Below are 23,757 nucleotides of genomic sequence, written 5' to 3'. Positions count from 1 at the left end.
TGAGCTACCAGTCCTTACCTAGAGTGTAATGAGCTACCAGTCCTGATATGTAACGTAATGAGCTACCAGTCCTGATACCTAGAGTGTAATGAGCTACCAGTCCTGATATGTAGCACCAGTAATTAATCATGGAAATCATAGATTTTCTGCTGTTTGATTTGTAGCCATTTAAATGGTAAAATAATTATTCCAAAAAGGAACAGCAAGTAGCATGTAGGCATTTATCAGACACTCTTAATCCAGAGAAAACTGTCTGTCTACATAACCAGGTGGGCAATCAGTTAAATTAACCAAGAGATTTATGTGGCTTCATTCTTATATTAATCCAGTATTGGTACCAAATGGCTTGATTGATTGAAAATTTGGTTCACAGTATGTAGAATGGGTACATTTCAAACAAAACCACAAGTCAAATACAAAAACTGCTACGATAAACCCAGAAAAGGATAAAACCAGAATAAGCACTAAGACTTGTTATCAGGGTCCTCCATTTTCAAATGGTAGGAACATTTCCCTTTTAGGCATGAGTTTGGTCAGGTTTAATTTTTTGTTTTAGTTTAAGCACTGCTATATATACTCTCACGTAGCCATATAAGAGACAATACATCTGGGGAAATTTAAATTCAATATGTTATGGGCTATGTTGGTGATGCTGCCTGTGTGCCTTTGTGTAGAGATTGCCACCCGCTGCCTTTTCTGGCCTATTTTTAAAATCCACTGCAACAGTAGTATGAGTAAAAAATAAAGTACAAATACAATTTAACAATAGAATAAAATTCCAGCACTAGACAAATGCACTGGCTGTGCAGATGTAACCTGACTCCGCCAGGTGGGGCAGCAGAGAGTACCTAGTGCTGATTGGCCAGGCCGTTTTGTGGCCGGGCATCAAGTCTGCCTGAGAGTTCCCAGATGGGAGCAGGAGGGGGGAACCCAGTGTACTCTCTGCTGCCCCATCTGGCGGAGTCAGGTTAGTGCAGATGTGCTGTGGCATAAATCCATGTGATGTTTTTTTTCCATTAAATTCCGGCACTAGACATCTGCACTGGCACTACACTGAATTAATGAGTTTACATAATGTGCAGTCATACTCATAAATACGTGTCTATTAACCGTGAATACATTAATAATTGAATATATGTCACACGCTAATGGCAGCATCCTTTTACACCAAATAATGCAAAGAACCCTTGAAAACAGCCTAATTAGAAATTTTTGTTTTTGTTTTTGCATCAACAAAATAGTCAAACTAGATAAAGTGCCCATCGGGGCGGCACAGGTCTCCACCAGGGCAGGTCAGGTTGTGGCCTCCTGGTCGCCTATAATTGGCCAATGTGAAAAGGGTACCATTTCTTCTTACGCCTGGGATGATTTGAGTCTTTTTGTTCCAAAAATGTGTTTTGCTAAAATCCACCTGTTGACCTATGTCCAGCAGGGGGCGGACCAGCATCAATGCACCAACACGATCAGTCTTTACATACAACTTCTACGTGAGAGTTCTCAGATCCGGTCTAGAGCCCGCCTACTGTATCTGGACTCACTCACACACACACACACACACGCACACACACACACCTCGTTTCCATATCCGCTCTAGATCGGATCTGTAAACTAGCGTGAATTAAGGCCATTCTGAATCTGCAACACTTTAGTCGACCTCGGAAGCTATTCTCATGATCTCATTGTTTATGTATGTAGCTAAAACATGCAGTACTTCTGTCGGTAAAAGAAGCAGCAGAGACGTATTATTTTAACTAAAGTAACAATGTGTGACATAGAGACGTTGAGGCTGTTCGTCAATGAACGACTGACCGCCGTTGCAGAGGACATATTAGCTGTGTTTGTCAGAACTATCGTACAATATCAACAACAAATAGATCTGCAACACAGACAGCTGGAGTTCCTCACTCCTCAAGTCACCTCTGATCTGCCAGGTTTGTCACGAATCATAACTATTTACACTGTCTGTCGTTGCAATGCCAACACAAATATGTGTAGATCTGCTTTGTACGTTTACATTGCTTTTACATCATGGGACCAGTCACCAGCATACTACAGTCATTTCAATTAAATTCAAATGAGCATTATCTGCATGAGAAAACATACATGTTTTATTATTATATATTGGACATATTAGTCCACTTGCCAGAATATGAAGGCCTTGGCATTTTGAGTACCCTAACGTTAGAAATGTTGGGTATGGGTCCCCAGCATTTAGAAACTGCTGGATGATAACTTGCATATGTTGAGCAATTTTCCTATGAGGCAAAAAAATTAAAAACATAATCATGCTTTAAGTATCATGTGACGTGTCAAACTATGGTGTTTTCGTGATTCTGAATCCATTCCTAGCATTAGTTTTGCAGAAAAAAACACTCATTGGGCTAAGAAGTGTGTGATCACATGTGTGATGACGGATATGACGATATTAGCCCAACACATGTATTTTGTGCAAAACTAATGCTTGGAATGGATTCAGATAATGAAAACCCCCTAGTTTGACACGGCACATGTTACTTAAAGCATGATGATTTAAAAATATATATATATTTAGCCTTATACAGGTTTTTAAAGGTATGGTCACATATTTTGCCAATTATTTAAATTACTCAACATGTGCAAGTTATCATCCGGCAGTTTCTAGATGCTGGGGACCGGCCCAAACTCAACATTTCTAACATAAAACATTAGGGTACTCAAAATGCCTGAGCTCATATTGGGCTCTATGGGCTGGCAAGTAGACTTAGTATATAGCCTACTAGTAATACCAGTAAGATGCCCTGAGGGAGAGAAGCGTGCACGCATCCGCCTGGTTGACGGCAGACTGCATGGGCGAGAGCTGGTGCTTTGGCATTGGGGGTCAGGTCAACATATGGAATTAATTCTGTACTGGCCATACGGTATATGGAGCGTGTCTTGAGTGTACAGGGTTTGATGAGATCAGATCAACATATGGAATGTCAGAACAGGTCAGCTCCATATATGGAGATCTAAGGGTGGCAGCGAGGGCAGTGTCTTGACTCTTGAGTGTACAGGGACGGGCCTTTGTTTTCAGGCTTGTTGAAAACTCAAGTTTATGAGGGGAATTAACCCGTCCTATATATAGCTTTTGTCCCCACACGTCTCATATTTGCCATTGACAATGAAAGGAGAAATTAGGTCATATGTGCCTCAAATATAATGTAAATTTCGGCTAACCAATCACATTTCAGTTGTTCATGAGATGATGTATGATGATGTATAATGATAAGAGCGCCCCTCACTTCACACGGGTGTGAAGTGATATATATATTAAAATATTTTTTGACACATAAAAATGCAACAAACTCCTATTGTATGCAAATATTAAGCATCACACTGTTTCTCTCATCTCCTATTCTGCCTAGACTTCCTCCCAGTCTGTGAAGAGGAGAAATCACCAGAGCAACAGGAGAGGAGGCCCGATCTGGTCCAAGAGGAACCACAGCCTCCACAGATTAAGGATGAACAGCAGGTGCTAATTCACAGACAAGAGGAGGCTGACGGTTCGATGTTGACATTACTAGCAGTGAAAAGGGAATATAATGAAATCAGAGAGACGGAGCCTCTAGCCAGCACTTCAAATGAACACGTGAAAACACAAGCTGATGTAGAGAACCGTGGAGCATCACAACCAACTGTTGATGTGCAGCTCATCTCTTCACACTGTTCTGAATCTGACACTGACGACAGTGATGACTGGGAGGAGACCAGCGAAGATCAGTGGCTGAAAACACAAAACAAGACACAAACTGTTGAAGAACAAAGATTGTATTTGAGAAACAAGATGTCGCAGGACCTGATATCAGTGCAACAATCTCCATCTGCGAGGTCTCATACAGGGGGGAAAACATTTAGTTGTACAATTTGTGGTAAAACGTTTAACCGAAATGGAAATCTTAAGACGCACATAAGGACTCATACAGGAGAGAAGCCCTACAGTTGTACAGTGTGTGGTAAACGCTTTAGTCGAAGTACAAATTTTACGAGGCACGTAAAACATACTCATACAGGGGAAAGGCCCTTCGATTGTATACTGTGTGGCAAGCCTTTTGGTCAATGCTCACATTTGAAGAAATAGAATGTCTTGGGTGAAATCTGAAAACACACAAGAAAGGTAAGAAAGCTGAACAGTTTCTCAAGGAAGCCACCCGAAGCAGAGGAATCACAGAATTGGACAATTTCAACATAATCAAATAACTCAATACATTCTTTATTTATAAAGCACATTTAAAACAACAGAGTTGAAACAACATTCTGTAACTTGTTCTTGTGGGCGATTGGAGGTAGCACAACTACATTAAATGTGGACCACCTTTTCAGCTAATATTTACTTGTGGAATTTAATTTGATATAAAGGGGAATTTCAGCTTCACCCAGCTTATGGCTGCTCAGATGGTTATGAAGAGTGCTTGGGGAGGAGAAGTCAGGCGTTACGTGTCCCTACTTTGACACACAGACTGGGTCCAGGAGACGAACCAGTGACCTTCTGATTAGCAGATTGCCTCTGAGATAACCCTCACCCCAATGGAACAGTTCACCAAATGATGCTACTCCAATACACCTGTCACTCACTAGGCATCCTTTAGGATTGCGGTTCCATAACAATTCTGGTTCCGTAGCGATTCCCTCTTACCGGTCCAATTCCCTTCCCTTTAATAATTCCTATAGGAGTTCCAAATGGACCCTTACAGTTCTGTACCTCTGAGAGCTGTGGTGGTCCTTCTGGTTTGAGAACCACCAATATTGTAAATGTATGGCAGATGTGAAGTCCACATACCGGCTCGGACAGTGTGATAAAACCTGTTTCCAGAAACTGTTCCAGTGTTGGATCCGGTTCCTCCGGCTCCGGATTCCTACTCTGTCACTGCCCAGGGCAATTATGAAGTCAATAAATAATATGGAGTGTGCAGACATCTGAGTTGGGTCTTTCACACGGTTTTGTCCATTGTTGTTTTCTGCCATACTTTTTTTTTATGTATTTATTTTTATCTGTAGCTCATGCTTTACAAATAAAAATGTATTATGAACACAGCATATGATCCTTGAAGGGAAATTCCAGTCTGGGTATAAATTTATTCTATTTGTTTAAAGTTGCTTAACCCATTTAGGCCTGACCTCAAAATTAAAAAAAATATTCTAAATCCTCCAGTTTTCTAAAATAAATATTTTCACGATTTTTCAAAAATAGCAGACCTACAAGCTATGAGCTTGTAGATCTGCTATTTTTCAATAGCTGTTTAAAACACCAAAAGGGGTTCCCGCCCAAAATGGGTTAATGTGAAATGAGCTACTAGCCAGCTCTACATCCAATCAGTCCTGATATGTAGCCCCAGTAATTACGGACATCATAGAATTTCTGAAGTTTCATTTGTAGCCATTCAAATAGTAAAGCAATTATTCCAAAAAAGAACAGCAAAACATACAATTTAGGCATTTAGCAGACACTCTGCAAGCAATGAAAGCCATAGTATGCTATGCCTCCCAAGTTAACCAAGAGACTAACGGTGGATTCATGCTTATATTAATCTGGTATAGGTACCAAATGTTTTGATTGATTGAAAATAGTATTCGCAGTATGTAGAATGGGTACATTTCAAATGAAAGCAACAAGTCAAACACAAAAACTGCTACGATGAACCCAGAAAAGGATAAAGACTTGTTTACATCAGGGTCCTCCATTTTCAAATGTTATGAGACATTTCTCTTTTAGGCATGAGTTTGGTGGGGTTTCATTCATTTATTTTGCTTAAGTTTAAGCACTGCTAGTATGGTTATACTCTCATGTAGCCAGATGATCAGAGACAATACATCATCTGGGGAAATTCAAATTCAATATATTGTATGGGCTAGGTTGGTGATGCTGCCTGTAGGCCTATGCCTTTGTGTAGAGATGGCTGCCTTTTCTGGCCTATTTTTAAAATCCACTGCAGCAGTAGTAAAAATGAAATACAAATACGATTTAACAATATAACTAGAAAGGTCGCAATTTTAAAAAATTGCAAAGTGTGGTTGCCGCAGTGGCTCACATATGCCCCTCCCACTGATATTGCCATCCCCCAAAAATCATGTTTTTGCGACAAACGGTTACATTTCTCGCATTTGCGGCGCCCCCTATGGATGAAAATGGAATTGCTTTTGGTACTTGGTTGATTTAACCACCCGCGACATGTGATTCAAATTTGGGATGGATCGGACATTTCGTTCGGGATTTTAGGCATTTTTTGTAAAATAGGCCCATCCCACTAACTTCGGAAGCCGATTATGGCCGAACGATACGCACTATCAAAATTCCGCCTGTGGTGTCTTCATCGGAAAGGTCCAGAGATCATGTGTACCAATTTTTGTGAGATTTTGACAAAATCTGTAGGAGGAGGAGCAAAAAGTGTGTTTTGGAGAAAATTCAAAATGGCGGAAAATCTATCATGACGCAAATGGGCGTGGCCTATATGGGGAGATGCGTCATAGCCCAAGGAATACAGGGAGAAAGGAATTTTGAATTTACGACCTACGGTTCAAGACTTATAAGCCAAAACGTAAAGTGGGCTGTTATAGCGCCACCATGAGGCCGTCCGATATAATTATAAGTTCATTAATTTTAGTAAGTATTACGAATTATCCCTCCAAGTTTTGTAACTATAGCCCTTACGGTCTCCGAGGAAAAAATACTTGAACGTGATTTTTCGCATTTTCCCATTCATGTCAATGGGGACATTTAATTCACTAATAAATTAATATCAATTAAACTATACAACATTTCTCTTAGAAACGAGCAAGCACACGATTCCCGATTTTTACAGTCAATTTGACATATGGCTCAAGTGCGTACAGTCAAAACTGTGGGACTAGTAGTGGGACAAACTTTGTCTTACTCTAGTAAAATAAAAAAAATAATAAAGTGTTACAATTACAATAGTCTGGTTGCCCTTTAGGGCAACCACACTAATTAAAATCCGACACTACATCTCCACTGGCTGGGTCTCTGAATGAATGAGTTTGCATAATGTGAAGTCATGACTACGTGTGAATACATAAATAATGTAATGTATGGCATGCACTAATGGCAGCATCCTAACGTTTACACCAAATAATGCAAAGAAAACGTAGCCTATTTAGGTTTTATGCGACAAAAAAAGAGTCAAACAATACAGCTTCCATACTAGTAGGCCTACTATTATGTTCAAATCTGCAGCTATGTTGACCTATGTCCAGCAGGGGGCGGACCAGCATCAATGTACCAACACGATCAGTCTTTACAACTTCTATGTGAGAGTGTTCTGATCCGGTCTAGAGCCCGCCTGGTGTATCCGGACATTTCCACTCACACACTCATACATAAACACTCCTAGTTTCCATATCCGCTCTAGACCGGATCTGGCCATTCTGTACATGCGCGCGCGCAACACTTTCGAAGTTTCGACCTCGGAAGTTATTCTCATTGTTTTGCTATATATGGCTGTAGCTAAAAACATGCAGTGCTTCTGTCGGTAAAATAACCAACAGAGACGTATTATTAACTAAAGTAACAATGTGTGACATAGAGACGTTGAGGCTGTTCGTCAATGAACGACTGACCGCCGTTGCAGAGGACATATTAGCTGTGTTTGTCAGAACTATCGTACAATACCAACAACAAATAGATCTGCAACACAGACAGCTGGAGTTCCTCACTCCTCAAGTCACCTCTGATCTGCCAGGTTTGTCACAACAATCATAGCGAATTATTTGCCCTTTAATTTACACTGTAGTGTGTCGTTGCAATGCCAACATATGTGTAGATATGCTTTGTATGCGTTTAAATTGCTTTTACATAGGACCAGCATATGAGCATATTAGTCACTTTCAATTCAATTCAAATGAGCATTATCTGCATGAGAAAACATACGTTTGTATTATATAGACTAGAGTATAATATAATTATATATTAAAATATTTATTGTATTTATTGTAAGCACATTTTAAGCATCAGACTGACTGTTGTTTCTCTCATCTCCTATTCTGTCTAGACTTCCTCCCAGTCTGTGAAGAGGAGAAATCACCTGAGCAACAGGAGAGGAGGCCCGATCTCGTCCAAGAGGAACCACAGCCTCCACAGATTAAGGATGAACAGCAGGAGCTAATTCACAGACCAGAGGAGGATGAAGGGTCGACATTGACATTACTAGAAATGAAAAGTGAATATAATGAAATCAGAGAGACCGAGCCTCTAGCCAGGCCCAGCACTTCAAATGAACACGTGAAAACACAAGCTGATGTAGAGAACCGTGGAGCATCACAACCAACTGTTGATGTGCAGCTCATCTCTTCACACGGTTCTGAATCTGACACCGACGACAGTGATGGCTGGGAGGAGACCAGGGAAGATCAGTCACTGAAAACACACAATGTCGTAAATCACACTGTAGAAGGACAAAGGTTGTATTTGAGAAACGAGCTGTCCCAGGAGGACCTCATATCAGTGCAACAAACTCCATCCTTGAGGACTCATACAGGGGGGAAAACATTTAGTTGTACAATTTGTGGTAAAACGTTTAACCGAAATGGAAATCTTAAGACGCACATAAGGACTCATACGGGAGAGAAGCCCTTCAGTTGTACAGTGTGTGGTAAACGCTTTAGTCGAAGTACAAGTCTTACTAGGCACGCAAAACATACTCATACAGGGGAGAGGCCCTTCAATTGTATACTGTGTGGCAAGCCTTTTGGTCAATGCTCACATCTGAAAAAACACATGGGGATTCATACAGGAGAGAATTCCTTAGTTTTATAGTTTATGATGAATGTTTTGGGTGAAATTAGCTATCTGAAAACACACAAGGGTTCATACAGGTGAGAAAGCTGAACAGTTTCTCAAGGAAGCCACCTGAGCTGACATGGCACTGCTGTGGCACTGAAACAAGTCATAGATAATGAAGCAGAGGAATCACAGAATCATCTATATTAAATGTGGACAGCTTTTTCAGCTAATATTTACTTCTGAAGTATAATTTGATATAAAAGGGGAATTCAGATTTCAGCTTCACCCATCTTATGGCTGCTCAGATGGTTATGATGAGCACTCGGGGGAGAAGTCAGGCGTTACGTGTCCCTACTTTGACACAGACTGGGTCCAGGAGACGAACCAGTGACCTTCTGATTAGCAGATTGACTCTGAGATAACCCTGACCCCCAGTGGAACAGTTCACCAAATGATGCTACTCCAATACACCTGTCACTCACTAGGGATCCTTTAGGATTTTAATGTAACGATTCCCACCTAACGGGCCAATTCCTTAATGGTTCCTTTTAACAATTCTGATAGGAGCTTCCAAATGGACCCTTACACTTCTGTAACTGAGAGTTATGTTGGTCCACCAATATTGTAATATTATATAGGAGACAAAGTCCACATACCGGCTCCGACAGTGTGATAAAACCCGGTTCCGGAAGCGATTCCGGTTCCTTAATGTTGGATCCGGTTCCTCCAGCTCCGGATCCCTACCCTACCTGTAACTGCACACGGCAATTATGTGTGCAGACATCTGAGAAAATGTTAAATGTGATCTATTTTTGAACTGTACTCCCCGAGGACTTTACTTTGTATCCCTAGGCTGGTTTTGGTTGTTTTGTTTATTATTTTTTCTAATTCTGTAGGACTTTGAGATTTGTGAAATGGTAGTGTTTTACAAATTAAATTGTATTATGAACACAGCATGTGATCCTTGAAGTGAAATTCCACTCTGGGTGATTTTATTCTATTGCTATAATGAGCTACCAGCCCAGCTCTCTACATCCATTCAGCCCTGATATGTAGCCCCAGTAATCAATCACGGAAATCATCTGCTGTTTGATTTGTAGCCCTTTCAATGGTAAAATAATTATTCCAAAAAGAACCATTTAGCAGATGCTCTTAATCCAGAGGGATTTACAGCAAGCAAGGAGAGCACAAGGTAATACATCAAATGTGTAGAAATGAGTAATCTAGGATTATCATAGGATGGTAAACCTAGCGTCAGTCTAAACAGTATAATATAAAAAATATCAAACTGTACATACAGGTCTAAAGTTTTACAAATGACCTGGCATCTGTCTACATAACCAGGAGTCAGTTAACCAATTAAGAGACTAACGTTGGATTCATGCTTATTAATATGGTATTGGCACCAAATTGTAGGAGACATTTCTCTTTACACTGCTCTGTGTCACACCAGCATCATTGTTGGTGTAACTAACTATACTATACCGTGCGTAGCTTAAGTTTAGGCATGAGTTAGGCAGGGTTTAATGTATTTACTTAAATTTAAGCACTGCTAGTATGGTTATATTCTCGCGTAGCCAGATGATCAGAGACAATACATCTGGGGAAATATTAATTCAATATATGGTATGATGATGCTGCCTTTGTGTAGAGATGGTTGCCTTTTCTGGCCTATTTTTAAAATCCACTGCAGCAGTAGTAATTAGAGTAAACATAAAATACAAATAAGATTAAACAATAGACTTAGATTCCGACACTAGACATCTGCACTGGGACTTTGAATGAATGAGTTCACATAACATAGTGTGCAGGAATAAATACATAATTGAATGTGTGTCACACCCTCATAGTATGGCAGCATACTGACGTTACACCAAATAATGCAAATAACCCTTGAAAACGTAGCATAGTCCTATTTAGAATGGTTTTCTGCAACAACAAAAAAGAAAGGGGAAGGAAAAGTCAAACAATACAGCTTCGAACTTCCATACCAACAAGTAGGCTACTACTACAACTACTGTATGATGTTCAAAAACACCTGCCAGTATGTTGACCTATGTCCAGCAGGGGGCGCACCAGCATTAATGCACCAACACGATCAGTCTTTACAACTTCTACCTACGCCTCGACCTCGGAAGTTATTCTCATTGTTTGTAGCTAAAAACATATGCAGTGCTTCTGTCGGTAAAAGTAACAACAGAGTGTATTATTTTAACTAAACTAACAATGTGTGACATAGAGACTTTGAGGCTGTTCGTCAATGAACGACTGACCGCCGTTGCAGAGGACATATTAGCTGTGTTTGTCAGAACTATCGTCCAATACCAACAACAAATAGATCTGCAACACAGACAGCTGGAGTTCCTCACTCCTCAAGTCACCTCTGATCTGACAGGTTTGTCACGAATCATAATGATTTATTTACCCTTTAATTTACACTGTCTGACTGTCTATTCTGTTGTCGCAATGCCAACGCAAATAGGTGTAGATCTGCTTTGTATGCGTTCAAATTGCTTTTACATGCATACTAGCTCTGGTCCATAGCCAATGCTTCATTCTGCCCTAGAAGCATTGGCTATGGACCAGAGCTACATGCATACTACAGTCTTACCAATTCAAATGAGCATATATATCAGCAAGAATGAAAGGAAAGGTGTACAAGACGGTGGTGAGACTATGTTGTATGGCTTAGAGACAGTTGCACTGAGGAAAAGACAGGAAGCAGAGCTGGAGGCTGGAGCTTGCAGAGACTAAAATGTTGAGGTTCAAGGGTGGATAGGATTCAGGAGTACATCAGAGCAGGGACAGCACATGTCAGATGTTTTGGAGATGACGCCAGAGAGGCCAGACTGAGATGGTTTGGACACGTACAGAGGAGGGATAGTGAGTATATCGGTAGAAGGATGTTGAGGTTGGAACTGCCAGACAGGAGGCCTAGAGGAAGACCAAAGAGGAGATTTATGGATGTAGTGAAAGAGGACATGAAGTTAGTTGGTGTGAGAGAAGAGGAGGCAGAGGACAGGGTGAGATGGAGGCAGATGATTCGCTGTGGTGACCCCTGAAGGGAAAAGCCAAACGGAAAGTGTGTGTGTGTGTGTGTGTGTGTGTGTGTGTGTGTGTGTGTGTGTGTGTGTGTGTGTGTGTGTGTGTGTGTGTGTGTGTGTGTGTGTGTGTGTGTGTGTGTGTGTGTGTGTGTGTGTGTGTGTGTGTGTGTGTGTGTGTGTGTGTGTGTGTGTGTGTGTGTGTGTGTGTGTGTGTGTGTGTGTGAGTGAGTGAGTGAGAATATTAACCATCACACTGTTTCTCTCATCTCATCATCTCTGCCTAGATTTCCTCCCAGAGGAGAAATCACCTGAGCAACAGGAGAGGAGGTCCGATCTGCTCCAAGAGGAACCACAGCCTCCACAGATTAAGGATGAACAGCAGGAGCTAATTCACAGACAAGAGGAGGCTGAGGGGTCAACGCAGACATTACTAGCAGTGAAAAGTGAATATAATGACATCAGAGAGACGGAGCCTCTAGCCAGCACTTCAAATGAACAAGTGAACACACAAGCTGATGTAGAGAGCCATGGAGCATCACAACCAACTGTTGATGTGCAGCTCATCTCTTCACACTGTTCTGAATCTGACACTGACAACAGTGATGACTGGGAGGAGCCCAGGGAAGATCAGTCACTGAAAACACATGAGACACACACTGTAGAAGGACAAAGATTGTTTTTGAGAAACGAGCTGTCCCAGAACCTGATATCAGTGCAACAAACTCCATCCGCGAGGACTCATACAGGGGGAAAAACATTTGGTTGTACAATTTGTGGTAAAACGTTTAACCGAAATGGAAATCTTAAGACGCACATAAGGACTCATACGGGAGAGAAGCCCTTCACTTGTACAGTGTGTGGTAAACGCTTTAGTCTAAGTACAAGTCTTACTAGGCATGCAAAACGTACTCATACAGGGGTAAATGGTAAATGGTAAATGGTGCCTTTATCCAAGGCGCTTTACATAGGTTACCATCCAGCCACTCCATCCAGCCACCGCTGTCCCCAAGGGAGAGGCCCTTCATTGTATGTGTAGGCCATTCTTACTGTGTGGCACTGGCAAGCCTTTTGTCAATGCTCACATCTGAAAAAACACATGGGGATTCATACAGGAGAGAATTCCTTAGTTTTATAGTTTATGATGAATGTTTTGGGTGAAATTAGCTATCTGAAAAACACACAAGGGTTCATACAGGTGAGAAAGCTGAACAGTTTCTCAAGGAAGCCACCTGAGCTGACATGGCACTGCTGTGGCACTGAAACAAGTCATAGATAATGAAGCAGAGGAATCACAGAATCATCTATATTAAATGTGGACAGCTTTTTTAGCTAATATTTACTTGTGAAGTATAATTTGATATAAAAGGGGAATTCAGATTTCAGCTTCACCCATCTTATGGCTGCTCAGACGGTTATGATGAGCACTTGGGGGAGAAGTCAGGCGTTACGTGTCCCTACTTTGACACAGACTGGGTCCAGGAGACGAACCAGTGACCTTCTGATTAGCAGATTGACTCTGAGATAACCCTGACCCCCAGTGGAACAGTTCACCAAATGATGCTACTCCAATACACCTGTCACTCACTAGGGATCCTTTAGGATTTTAATGTAACGATTACAATTTACAATTTAGGCATTTAGCAGACGCTCTTAATCCAGAGCGACTTACATTAAGGCTTATGTGCGTCTTAAGATTTCCATTTCGGTTAAACGTTTCCCACCTAACGGGCCAATTCCTTAATGGTTCCTTTTAACAATTCCGATAGGAGCTTCCAAATGGACCCTTACACTTCTGTAACTGAGAGTTATGTTGGTCCACCAATATTGTAATATTATACAATATTGTATAGCAGACGAAGTCCACATACCGGCTCCGACAGTGTGATAAAACCCGGTTTCGGAAGCGATTTAATGTTGGATCCGGTTCCTCCAGCTCCGGATCCCTACCGTACCTGTAACTGCCCAGGGCAATTATGGAGTCAATTAATAACATGGAGTGTGCAGACATCTGAGAAAATGTAAAATGTGATCTATATTTGAACTGTACTCCCTGAGGACTCTACTTTTTATCCCTAGGCTGGTTTTGGTTGTTTTTTTATTATTATTTCTAATTCTGTAGGACTTTGAGATTTGTGAAATGGTAGTGTTTTACAAATTAAATTGTATTGTGAACACAGCATGTGATCCTTGAAGTGAAATTCTACTCATGGTGATTTTATTCTATTGCTATAATGAGCTACCAGCCCGCTCTCTACATCCATTCAGCCCTGATATGTAGCCCCAGTAATCAATCACGGAAATCATAGTGGTGCAACCACTTCCTTAAGTGACTGTGTGTGGGTGGGTGGCTGACTGACTGGGTGGCTGGTAGCTCCTTTCGGAACCCTACGTTAAAGTTTCTGACATTTTGATGACTTTACGTAGGGTTCCTTCTCGTCGACTTCAAGCGACGTGGTACGCAATCTTACTTACCATCTCCGACGGGTGTGCTGCGCTGTGGGTATGACGCTGACATATTGGCTAGCCAGTTCCGGCGCTGGAGGCGGTACAATAGGATGTCAATAAGGAAGTCAAGGAAGGAAGGAAGAGAGCTGCCAAACGGTCTAACAAAGATTAAAAATACTTAACGGCTTCTCCGCCGTTCGCGGGGGGGTCAGAGGGTTCGTTGTCTCCTATAGCTCTTATATGCTTCTTTTGGAATATGTCAGCGTCATACCCACAGCGCAGACACCCGTCGGAGATGGTAAATCAGATTGCGTACCACGTCGCTTGAAGTCGATGAGACCGGACCCTACGGGTTAGGGGTCCAAAGGAGCTCAACCCGGGGGGTCCGGAGACGGGCTAGGTGGCTGGGTGCGTCTGAGCACGAAAACAGCATGGTTGTTTTTCACCACCTGTGCCCAACCTGACGGCTGACACACACACAAACACACACGCACATATAAACTGTATATATGCTGATTTCGGCTGTGCCAGTACAGTACAGTGACAGTACAGTAGAGGGTACAGTAGAGGGACCCCCACACATTTCTCAACCGTTTCGGACACGGGGCGGCTCGCCGGAATCGGGCCGGCACCCTGGGTGCGTTCCTGTGGGTCTGGAACTACCCCCACCCCCCCCCCCCCCCCCCCACACACACACACACGGAGTTGCACCACTTACTTCACATGGGTGTGATTTTTTCTGTTTGATTTGTAGCCCTTTAAATGGTAAAATAAATAATTATTCCAAAAAGGAACAGTAAAACATACAATGTAGGCATTTAGCAGATGCTCTTAATCCAGAGGGATTTACAGCAAGCAAGGAAAGCACAAGGTAATACATCAAATGCATAGAAATTAGTAATCTAGGATTATCATAGGACGGTAAACATATAGCATCAGTCTTAACAATATATCAAAAAGATTATTAATCCGTACATTGAAGTTAACCAATTAAGAGACTAGCGGTGTATTCATGTTTATTAATCCGACCAAATTGTAGGAGACATTTCTCTTTACACTGCTCTGTGTCACACCAGCATCATTGTTGGTGTAACTATACTATACCGTGCGTAGCTTAAGTTTAGGCATGAGTTAGGTGGGGTTTAATGTATTTACTTAAATTTAAGCACTGCTAGTATGGTTATATTCTCGCGTAGCCAGATGATCAGAGACAATACATCTGGGGAAATCTCAATTCAATATATGGTATGATGATGCTGCCTTTGTGTAGAGATGGTTGCCTTTTCTGGCCTATTTTTAAAATCCACTGCAGCAGTAGTAATTGGAGTAAACATAAAATACAAATAAGATTAAACAATAGACTTAGATTCCGACACTAGACATCTGCACTGGGACTCTGAATGAATGAGTTCACATAACATACATAGTGTGCAGGAATAAACACATAATTGAATGTGTGTCACACCCTCATAGTATGGCAGCATACTGACGTTACACCAAATAATGCAAAGAACCCTTGAAAACGTAGCCTAATTAGAATGGTTTTCTGCACACAAAAAAAGAAAGGGAAAATAAAAAGTCAAACAATACAGCTTCGAGCTTCCATACCAACAAGTACTACTGTATGATGTTCAAATGCACCTACCGGTATGTTGACTTATGTCCAGCAGGGGGCGCACCAGCATCAACGCACCAACACGATCAGTCTTTACAACTTCTGCCTACGCATCGACCTCGGAAGTTATTCTCATTGTTTGTAGCTAAAAACATATGCAGTGCTTCTGTCGGTAAAAGTAACAACAGATTGTATTATTTTAACTAAAGTAACTAACAATGTGCGACATAGAGACTTTGAGGCTGTTCGTCAATGAACGACTGACCGCCGTTGCAGAGGACATATTAGCTGTGTTTGTCAGAACTATCGTACAATACCAACAACAAATAGATCTGCAACACAGACAGCTGGAGTTCCTCACTCCTCAAGTCACCTCTGATCTGCCAGGTTTGTCACAAATCATAATGATTTATTTACCCTTAAATTTACACTGTCTACTCTGTTGTCGCAATGCCAACGCAAATAGGTGTAGATCTGCTCTGTATGCGTTTAAATTGCTTTTATTTACATGCATACTACAGTCTTTTCAATTCAAATGACAATATATATCAGCAAGAATGAAAGGAAAGGTGTACAAGACTGTGGTGAGACTATGTTGTATGGCTTAGAGACAGTTGCACTGAGGAAAATACAGGAAGCAGAGCTGGAGGCTGGAGCTTGCAGAGACTAAAATGTTGAGGTTCAAGGGTGGATAGGATTCAGGAGTACATCAGAGCAGGGACAGCGCATGTCAGATGTTTTGGAGATAAAGCCAGAGAGGCCAGACTGAGATGGTTTGGACACGTACAGAGGAGGGATAGTGAGTATATCGGTAGAAGGATGTTGAGGTTGGAACTGCCAGACAGGATGCCTAGAGGAAGACCAAAGAGGAGATGTATAGATGCAGTGAAAGAGGACATGAAGTTAGTTGGTGTGAGAGAAGAGGAGGCAGAGGACAGGGTGAGATGGAGGCAGATGATTCGCTGTGGTGACCCCTGAAGTGTGTGTGTGTGTGTGTGTGTGTGTGTGTGTGTGTGTGTGTGTGTGTGTGTGCGCGTGTGCGTGTGCGTGTGTGCGTGTGTGCGTGCGTGTGTGTGAGAATATTAACCATCACACTGTTTCTCTCATCTCCTCTGCCTAGATTTCCTCCCAGAGGAGAAATCACCTGAGCAACAGGAGAGGAGGTCCGATCTGCTCCAAGAGGAACCACAGCCTCCACAGATTAAGGATGAACAACAGGAGCTAATTCACAGACAAGAGGAGGCTGAGGGGTCAACGCAGACATTACTAGCAGTGAAAAGTGAATATAATGAAATCAGAGAGACGGAGCCTCTAGCCAGCACTTCAAATGAACAAGTGAACACACACGCTGATGTAGAGAGCCATGGAGCATCACAACCAACTGTTGATGTGCAGCTCATCTCTTCACACTGTTCTGAATCTGACACTGACGACAGTGATGGCTGGGAGGAGACCAGGGAAGATCAGTCGCTGAAAACACACAATGTCGTAAATCACACTGTAGAAGGACAAAGATTGTATTTGAGAAACGAGCTGTCCCAGGAGGACCTGATGTCAGTGCAACAAACTCCATCCGTGAGGACTCATACAGGGGGGAAAACATTTAGTTGTACAATTTGTGGTAAAACGTTTAACCGAAATGGAAATCTTAAGACGCACATAAGGACTCATACGGGAGAGAAGCCCTTCAGTTGTACAGTGTGTGGTAAACGCTTTAGTCGAAGTACAAGTCTTAAGAGCCACGCACGTACTCATACAGGGGAGAGGCCCTTCACTTGTATACTGTGTGGCAAGTCTTTTAGTCGATTCTCACATTTGAAGAAACACATGGGGATTCATACAGGAGAGAATTCCTTAGTTGTATAGTTTATAATGAATGTTTTGGGTGAAATTAGCGATCTGAAAACACACATGGGTTCATACAGGTGAGAAAGCTGAACAGTTTATCATACTGGCAATGACAACAAGTCATAGATACTGAAGCAGAGGAATCACAGAATCAGACAATCTCAACATGATTAAATAACTCAATACATTAAATTGTTTTTTCACATTATATTCTGAATAGAAATAATGCTGTCCAATCCACTTTATTTCTAAAGCACATTTAGTTGGAAAAAAAGTTCTGTAACTTGGTCTTGTGGGGGTTTGGAGGTACAGTAACACATTTACGTTCCTCCAGCTCCGGATCCCTGCCCTGTGTGCAGACATCTGATGAAAATGTACATATGATCTATAGCCTTTTCTTTAATTTCTGAAGACTATGTTTTTATCCCTAGTTGGCTAGTTTTGGCAGCTTTTTATTATTTCTAATTCTGTTGGACTTTGAGATTTGTGAAATAGTAAAGTTCTTTACAATTAAAAATGTATTTTATGAACACAGCATGTGATCCTTCTAGAGAAATTCGACTGGGCGCTTATTCTATTGGTATAAAGTTGCGTACCTATAGAGTGGAATGAGCTACCAGCCATTTTTGTGGCATTTCCCTTTACATTGCTCTATGTCTCACACCAACATCAATTGTTGGTGTAACTATACTATACCATGCATATAGTTTACGTTTTAATAGGCATGAGGCAACAGTTCACATAGCAGATACCATTTATCTGCATGGATGGTGGTGATGCTGCCTAATGCCTTTGAGTATAGTGATGGCTGCGCTTTCTGGCCTATTTTTAATCCACTGCAACAGTAGTAGTATAAACTAGAATAAGATTGAACAATAGACTTAAATTCCGACACTAGACATCTGCACTGGGTCTGAATTAATGAGTTTATATTATACATAATGTGCAGGAATACATAAATAATTGAAATATGTCAATTACATTTGTCAACTAGAAAAATTGCCCTTCTGGGCACAGGTCTCCACTAGGAGGATATGAGTTATTGATGGCAATTGGATGATTTGAGGCATTTTGTTCCAAAAATGTGTTTTGCAAAAATCCACCTGTTGGTGGCGCTATAACAGGCCAATGTGTAAAGGGTGGGATATATTCCTCAGCCTAGTAGGAAATTCCGTGAAAGATTTCAGGTAAATTGCACGCTGCGTTCATGATTTGAGGCCTTTTGTAGAAAACGGGCCAATCCTGCCAACTTTGAAAGCCAATGTTAGCCAATTAGGATGGAATATGAAATATCGGACAGATCCGCCTTGAACACATGACTATATATAGTCATGTGTTCAAGGCGGATCTATCTCTGAGATAGTGTGTAACGATTTTTGAGATTTTTTGACAGAATCTGGAGGAGTAATATAAAAAAATGTGTTTTACAAAAGTGGGGGGCGGTGGGGGGGGGGGGGGGATTCAGATTTTACGGGGGCCAGTTTCGAATTGCAGCCATCCGTAGGTGCCCTTTGAGAGCTTCCTCATGGTGGCGCTATAACAGGCCGTTCTGGAAAATGTGGGGCAGAGGTTCATCGTTGGCATCCAGGGAGTGTGTGTGCAAAGTTTGGCATGCCGGGGATTAGCTGGTAACGGACGGACGGAAGGACAGAAGGACGTACACACACATGGACGGAGAGCAAAACATACTCTCTCCCCATGCCTTCGGCCTGGTGGAGACAATAACGTTACACCAAATAATGCAAAGAAGTCAAACAATATACAGCTTCCATACCAACAAAGTACTACTGTGTGATGTTCAAATGCAGCTGTGTTGACTTATGTCCAGCAGGGGGCGGATCAGAATCAATGCATCAACACGATCAGTCTTTACAACTTCTACGTGAGAGCTAGTGTTCAGATCCGGTCTAGAGCCCGCCTACTGTATCCGGACATTTCCACTCACACACACTCATACATAAACACCCATAGTTTCCATATCCACTCTAGACCGGATCTGCAAACTGCAACGTGAATTGAGCCCAGCCTGTATATTCACACGCGCGTAACATCATCGACCTCGGAAGTTATTCTCATTGTTTATGTATGTAGGTGCTTCTGTCGGTAAAAGTTGCAACATAGACGTATTATTTTAACTAAAGTAACAATGTGTGACATAGAGACGTTGAGACTGTTCGTCAATGAACGACTGACCGCCGTTGCAGAGGACATATTAGCTGTGTTTGTCAGAACTATCGTACAATACCAACAACAAATAGATCTGCAACACAGACAGCTGGAGTTCCTCACTCCTCAAGTCACCTCTGATCTGACAGGTTTGTCACAAATCATAACCCTTTAGCCTACATTACACGGTCTATCGTTACAATGCCAACACAAATTGATTGATTATTCACAGACTAGATTGGGTACAGTTCAAACGAAAGTACAGGTCAATAAAAAAATTGCCACTGAGGATATAACCAGGAAAAGCACTAAGACACAATTACACCTGGGTCCTCAATTTTCAATTCATCAGAACATTTAAAGACATACAATTATACACTTCTATGAAACAACTGAACTAGGTGTAGATTAGCCTCGGTACCCAGGCTTTTATTTTCGTTCTCTACGGCTCAAGGTGTAGATCTGCTTTGTTTCAGCTTTATTCTGCTGTATTCCAATCTGGCTTCCAAACCTCCCACTCCACTGACAGTGACACAAGCCGCCTCCTATTTGAGCGACCACATCAAACACGAGGTGGATGCTGGCAAATACTGCGGCATGGTCAAGCTGGACCTCCAAAATCCTTTTGACACCGTAAACCACTCCATACCGATTAATACGCTAAAAGCAATTGGTTTTGATGGCACATCAGTGAGCTGGATGCAATTCTACCTGGAGGGGAAAGGACAGATGGTGGAGATGAACAGAATACTGTCCCCCCTCTTCCCAGTGAGCTATGGCCTTCCACAAGGAAACATAATGGGGCCTTTACTGTTCCTAATATATGTAAACGACATGAAATCAGCGTGTGACTGCAACTTGTTCCTGTTTGCAGATGACTCAGCACTGCTGGTCTCAGACAGGAACAACCAGGTTGAAAAGGCCCTCAGCTCTGAACTCGGTAGAATCTGCACCTGGCTCGCTGATAACAAACTATCTTTACACCTGGGAAAAACGGAATCCATTCTCTTTGGATCAAATTGTAATCAAAGCAAGTGGCTGGATGGTAACCGCAAGGTTGCCAGTTCGAACCCTGGCTCCCCCAGAGTTAGTGTCGAAGTGTCCTTGAGCAAGACACTGAACCCCTAATTGCTCCTGATGTGCTGGTTGGTGCCTTGCATGGGTTCCGCTGCCATCGGTGTATGAATGTGTTTGTGAATGGGTGAATGTAATGCACAATCTATGTAAAGGCCCTTAAAACAAGGCTCCAGACTTCCCAAAACAAACTGCTCAGGCTACTACTTGGTCCCACTCCCAGAACCCACCTCACTCCTGCCCATTTCGATTGGCTGGAATGGCTTAAGGTTGACAACAGAGTACAGCATCTTGCAATGGGTCTAGTCTACAAGATTTTCTACACCACCAAGACACCCATGTACCTGTTGATGTACATCAGGGGTGCCCACACTTTCTAGACTTGAGAGCTACTTTCAAAATGACCAGCTCAACCAGATCTACCCACCAAAAATATATACATATATTATCCCATTGCTGAAAATACAAATGCACTTCTTTTCCTTTTTTGTAATATTGATGTTTGTGCAAACACTTTTGAAAACACGGTAAGCCTGTTGCATTGTGGGTTTGCGCTGCCCTTTTTGATGTCAGTCACCTTAATGTGTGGCAGATGCCAAAAATAGTGTATTATTTATTTTTAATTGTATATTTTTAGGGGCCATTTCATGTGTTCTACCTGCACAGCCTGTGTGATCTACTGGTAGATCACAATCTACCTTTTGGGCACCCCTGATGTACATTGATTGAAGATTGAAGTATTTATCAGTTTGCAGAATACAGTACAACTCTATACAAAAACTGTTACAAACCATGTGCAACCCAGGATTCGGCTCAAACAAGGTATTAAATTAATTTCGGTCCTTTTCTGCTCCTATGCCACAAAAATGTGGAACGCCCTACCAACAGCCATTAAGAAATGTGAATCCCTTGACTGCTTCAAAACCACTCTCAAAGAACACCTACAAACGGCTGCAATTCAAAACTACCCCCATAAAAATGTCAATAATGTCGATACTGTACATGTTTTTTGCCCTTCTTACTTTCTTTATATGACTTTTTTTCTTCATAGAAGTGTATATTTGTACATCTTTAATTGTATCCTGTCCATAGGTACTTCTATTCAGGTAATGAACGAGGGGCAGCTGAACCTTATCAAATTGTCTCTCAACTATTTAAATTGTACACAAAAAGCCTCAGATTTAAAATGTATGAATAGGTCAGATCTGTTTATATGTGCAGTAGGTCATTTATATTATTGTAAAATTATAGATGTGCATTGTCAGCTGTGTTTACATGATAATTACTGTTGTTCCTGAAGAGCACAAACAAACACAGGAGTTTTATGGGATCTCCGAGATGTGGTTTGTTACTCCTACTGGAGTCTCCTAATTATTGGCGCAGGAATGCAACACAAACCTATTGTATGCCAATATTAAGGATCACACTGTTTCTCTCATCTCCTATTCTGCCTAGACTTCCTCCCAGTCTGTGAAGAGGAGAAATCACCTGAGCAACAGGAGAGGAGGCCCGATCTGGTCCAAGAAGAACCACAGCCTCCACTGATTAAGGAGGAACAGCAGGAGCTAATTCACAGACCAGATGAGGCAGAGGGGTCAACGCAGACATTACTAGCAGTGAGAAGTGAATATAACGAAAACAGAGAGACAGAGCCTCTAGCCAACACTTCAAATGAACGTGTGGAAAATCAAGCTGATGTAGAGAGCCATGGAGCATCACAACCAACTGTTGATGTGCAGCTCATCTCTTCACACTGTTCTGAATCTGACACTGACTACAGTGATGACTGGGAGGAGACCATGGAAGATCAGTCACAAGATCAGACTGTGGAAGGACAACGATTTTCTTTGAGAAACAAGCTGTCCCAGGACCTGATATCAGGGCGACAAAGTCCATCCATGAGAGCTCATACAATGGGAAGAACATTTAGTTGTACAATTTGTGGTAAAACTTTTAACCGAAATGGAAATCTTAAGAGGCACACAAGTACTCATACGGGAGAGAAGCCCTTCAGTTGTACAGTGTGTGGTAAACGCTTTAGTCGAAGTACAAGTCTTAAGAGCCACGCACGTACTCATACAGGGGAGAGGCCCTTCACTTGTATACTGTGTGGCAAGTCTTTTAGTCGATTCTCACATTTGAAGAAACACATGGGGATTCATACAGGAGAGAATTCCTTAGTTTTATAGTTTATAATGAATGTTTTGGGTGAAATTAGCGATCTGAAAACACACATGGGTTCATACAGGTGAGAAAGCTGAACAGTTTATCATACTGGCAATGACAACAAGTCATAGATACTGAAGCAGAGGAATCATAGAATCAGACAATCTCAACATGATTAAATAACTCAATACATTAAATTGTTTTTTCACATTATATTCTGAATAGAAATAATGCTGTCCAATCCACTTTATTTCTAAAGCACATTTAGTTGGAAAAAAAGTTCTGTAACTTGGTCTTGTGGGGGTTTGGAGGTACAGTAACACATTTACGTTCCTCCAGCTCCGGATCCCTGCCCTGTGTGCAGACATCTGATGAAAATGTACATATGATCTATAGCCTTTTCTTTAATTTCTGAAGACTGTTTTTATCCCTAGTTGGCTAGTTTTGGCAGCTTTTTATTATTTCTAATTCTGTTGGACTTTGAGATTTGTGAAATAGTAAAGTTCTTTACAAATAAAAATGTATTTTATGAACACAGCATGTGATCCTTCTAGGGAAATTCGACTGGGCGCTTATTCTATTGGTATAAAGTTGCGTACCTATAGAGTGGAATGAGCTACCAGCCAGTTATGTGGCATTTCCCTTTA

At 41.6% G+C, this 23,757-nt stretch overlaps 4 protein-coding genes and 2 long non-coding RNA genes across 6 annotated transcripts in view; 5 read left to right on the top strand and 1 right to left on the bottom strand.

The window, feature by feature from the left end:
• LOC306942183 (heat shock protein beta-11-like) overlaps nt 1-23,757 on the bottom strand; it is a 222,507-nt gene that overhangs the window by 173,070 nt on the left and 25,680 nt on the right. The window lies entirely within an intron of this gene.
• LOC306942376 lies at nt 1,568-5,161 on the top strand. Its single transcript, XR_013792281.1, has 2 exons — nt 1,568-1,931; nt 3,384-5,161. It is a non-coding gene; the product is annotated as an uncharacterized lncRNA (long non-coding RNA).
• On the top strand, nt 7,418-9,872 carry LOC306942837 (uncharacterized protein). Its single transcript, XM_079528969.1, has 2 exons — nt 7,418-7,712; nt 8,022-9,872. Exons 1-2 carry the CDS (start codon nt 7,544-7,546, stop codon nt 8,783-8,785), a joined length of 933 nt encoding a protein of 310 aa, XP_079385095.1. The 5' UTR covers nt 7,418-7,543; the 3' UTR covers nt 8,786-9,872.
• On the top strand, nt 10,835-13,972 carry LOC306942838. The gene is made up of 2 exons (XR_013792339.1): nt 10,835-11,147; nt 12,081-13,972. It is a non-coding gene; the product is annotated as an uncharacterized lncRNA (long non-coding RNA).
• Nucleotides 15,917-18,735, top strand: LOC306942283 (uncharacterized protein). The gene is made up of 2 exons (XM_079528092.1): nt 15,917-16,243; nt 16,977-18,735. Exons 1-2 carry the CDS (start codon nt 16,075-16,077, stop codon nt 17,720-17,722), a joined length of 915 nt encoding a protein of 304 aa, XP_079384218.1. The 5' UTR covers nt 15,917-16,074; the 3' UTR covers nt 17,723-18,735.
• LOC306942348 (uncharacterized protein) lies at nt 19,707-23,643 on the top strand. The gene is made up of 2 exons (XM_079528199.1): nt 19,707-20,019; nt 22,400-23,643. Exons 1-2 carry the CDS (start codon nt 19,851-19,853, stop codon nt 23,131-23,133), a joined length of 903 nt encoding a protein of 300 aa, XP_079384325.1. The 5' UTR covers nt 19,707-19,850; the 3' UTR covers nt 23,134-23,643.

Source organism: Electrona antarctica, assembly GCF_951216825.1.
Source record: "Electrona antarctica genome assembly, chromosome: 18".
NCBI lineage: Eukaryota > Metazoa > Chordata > Actinopteri > Myctophiformes > Myctophidae > Electrona > Electrona antarctica.
Note: the sequence above shows the minus strand (reverse complement) of the source record. Positions and strands in the feature narration are given on the sequence as shown.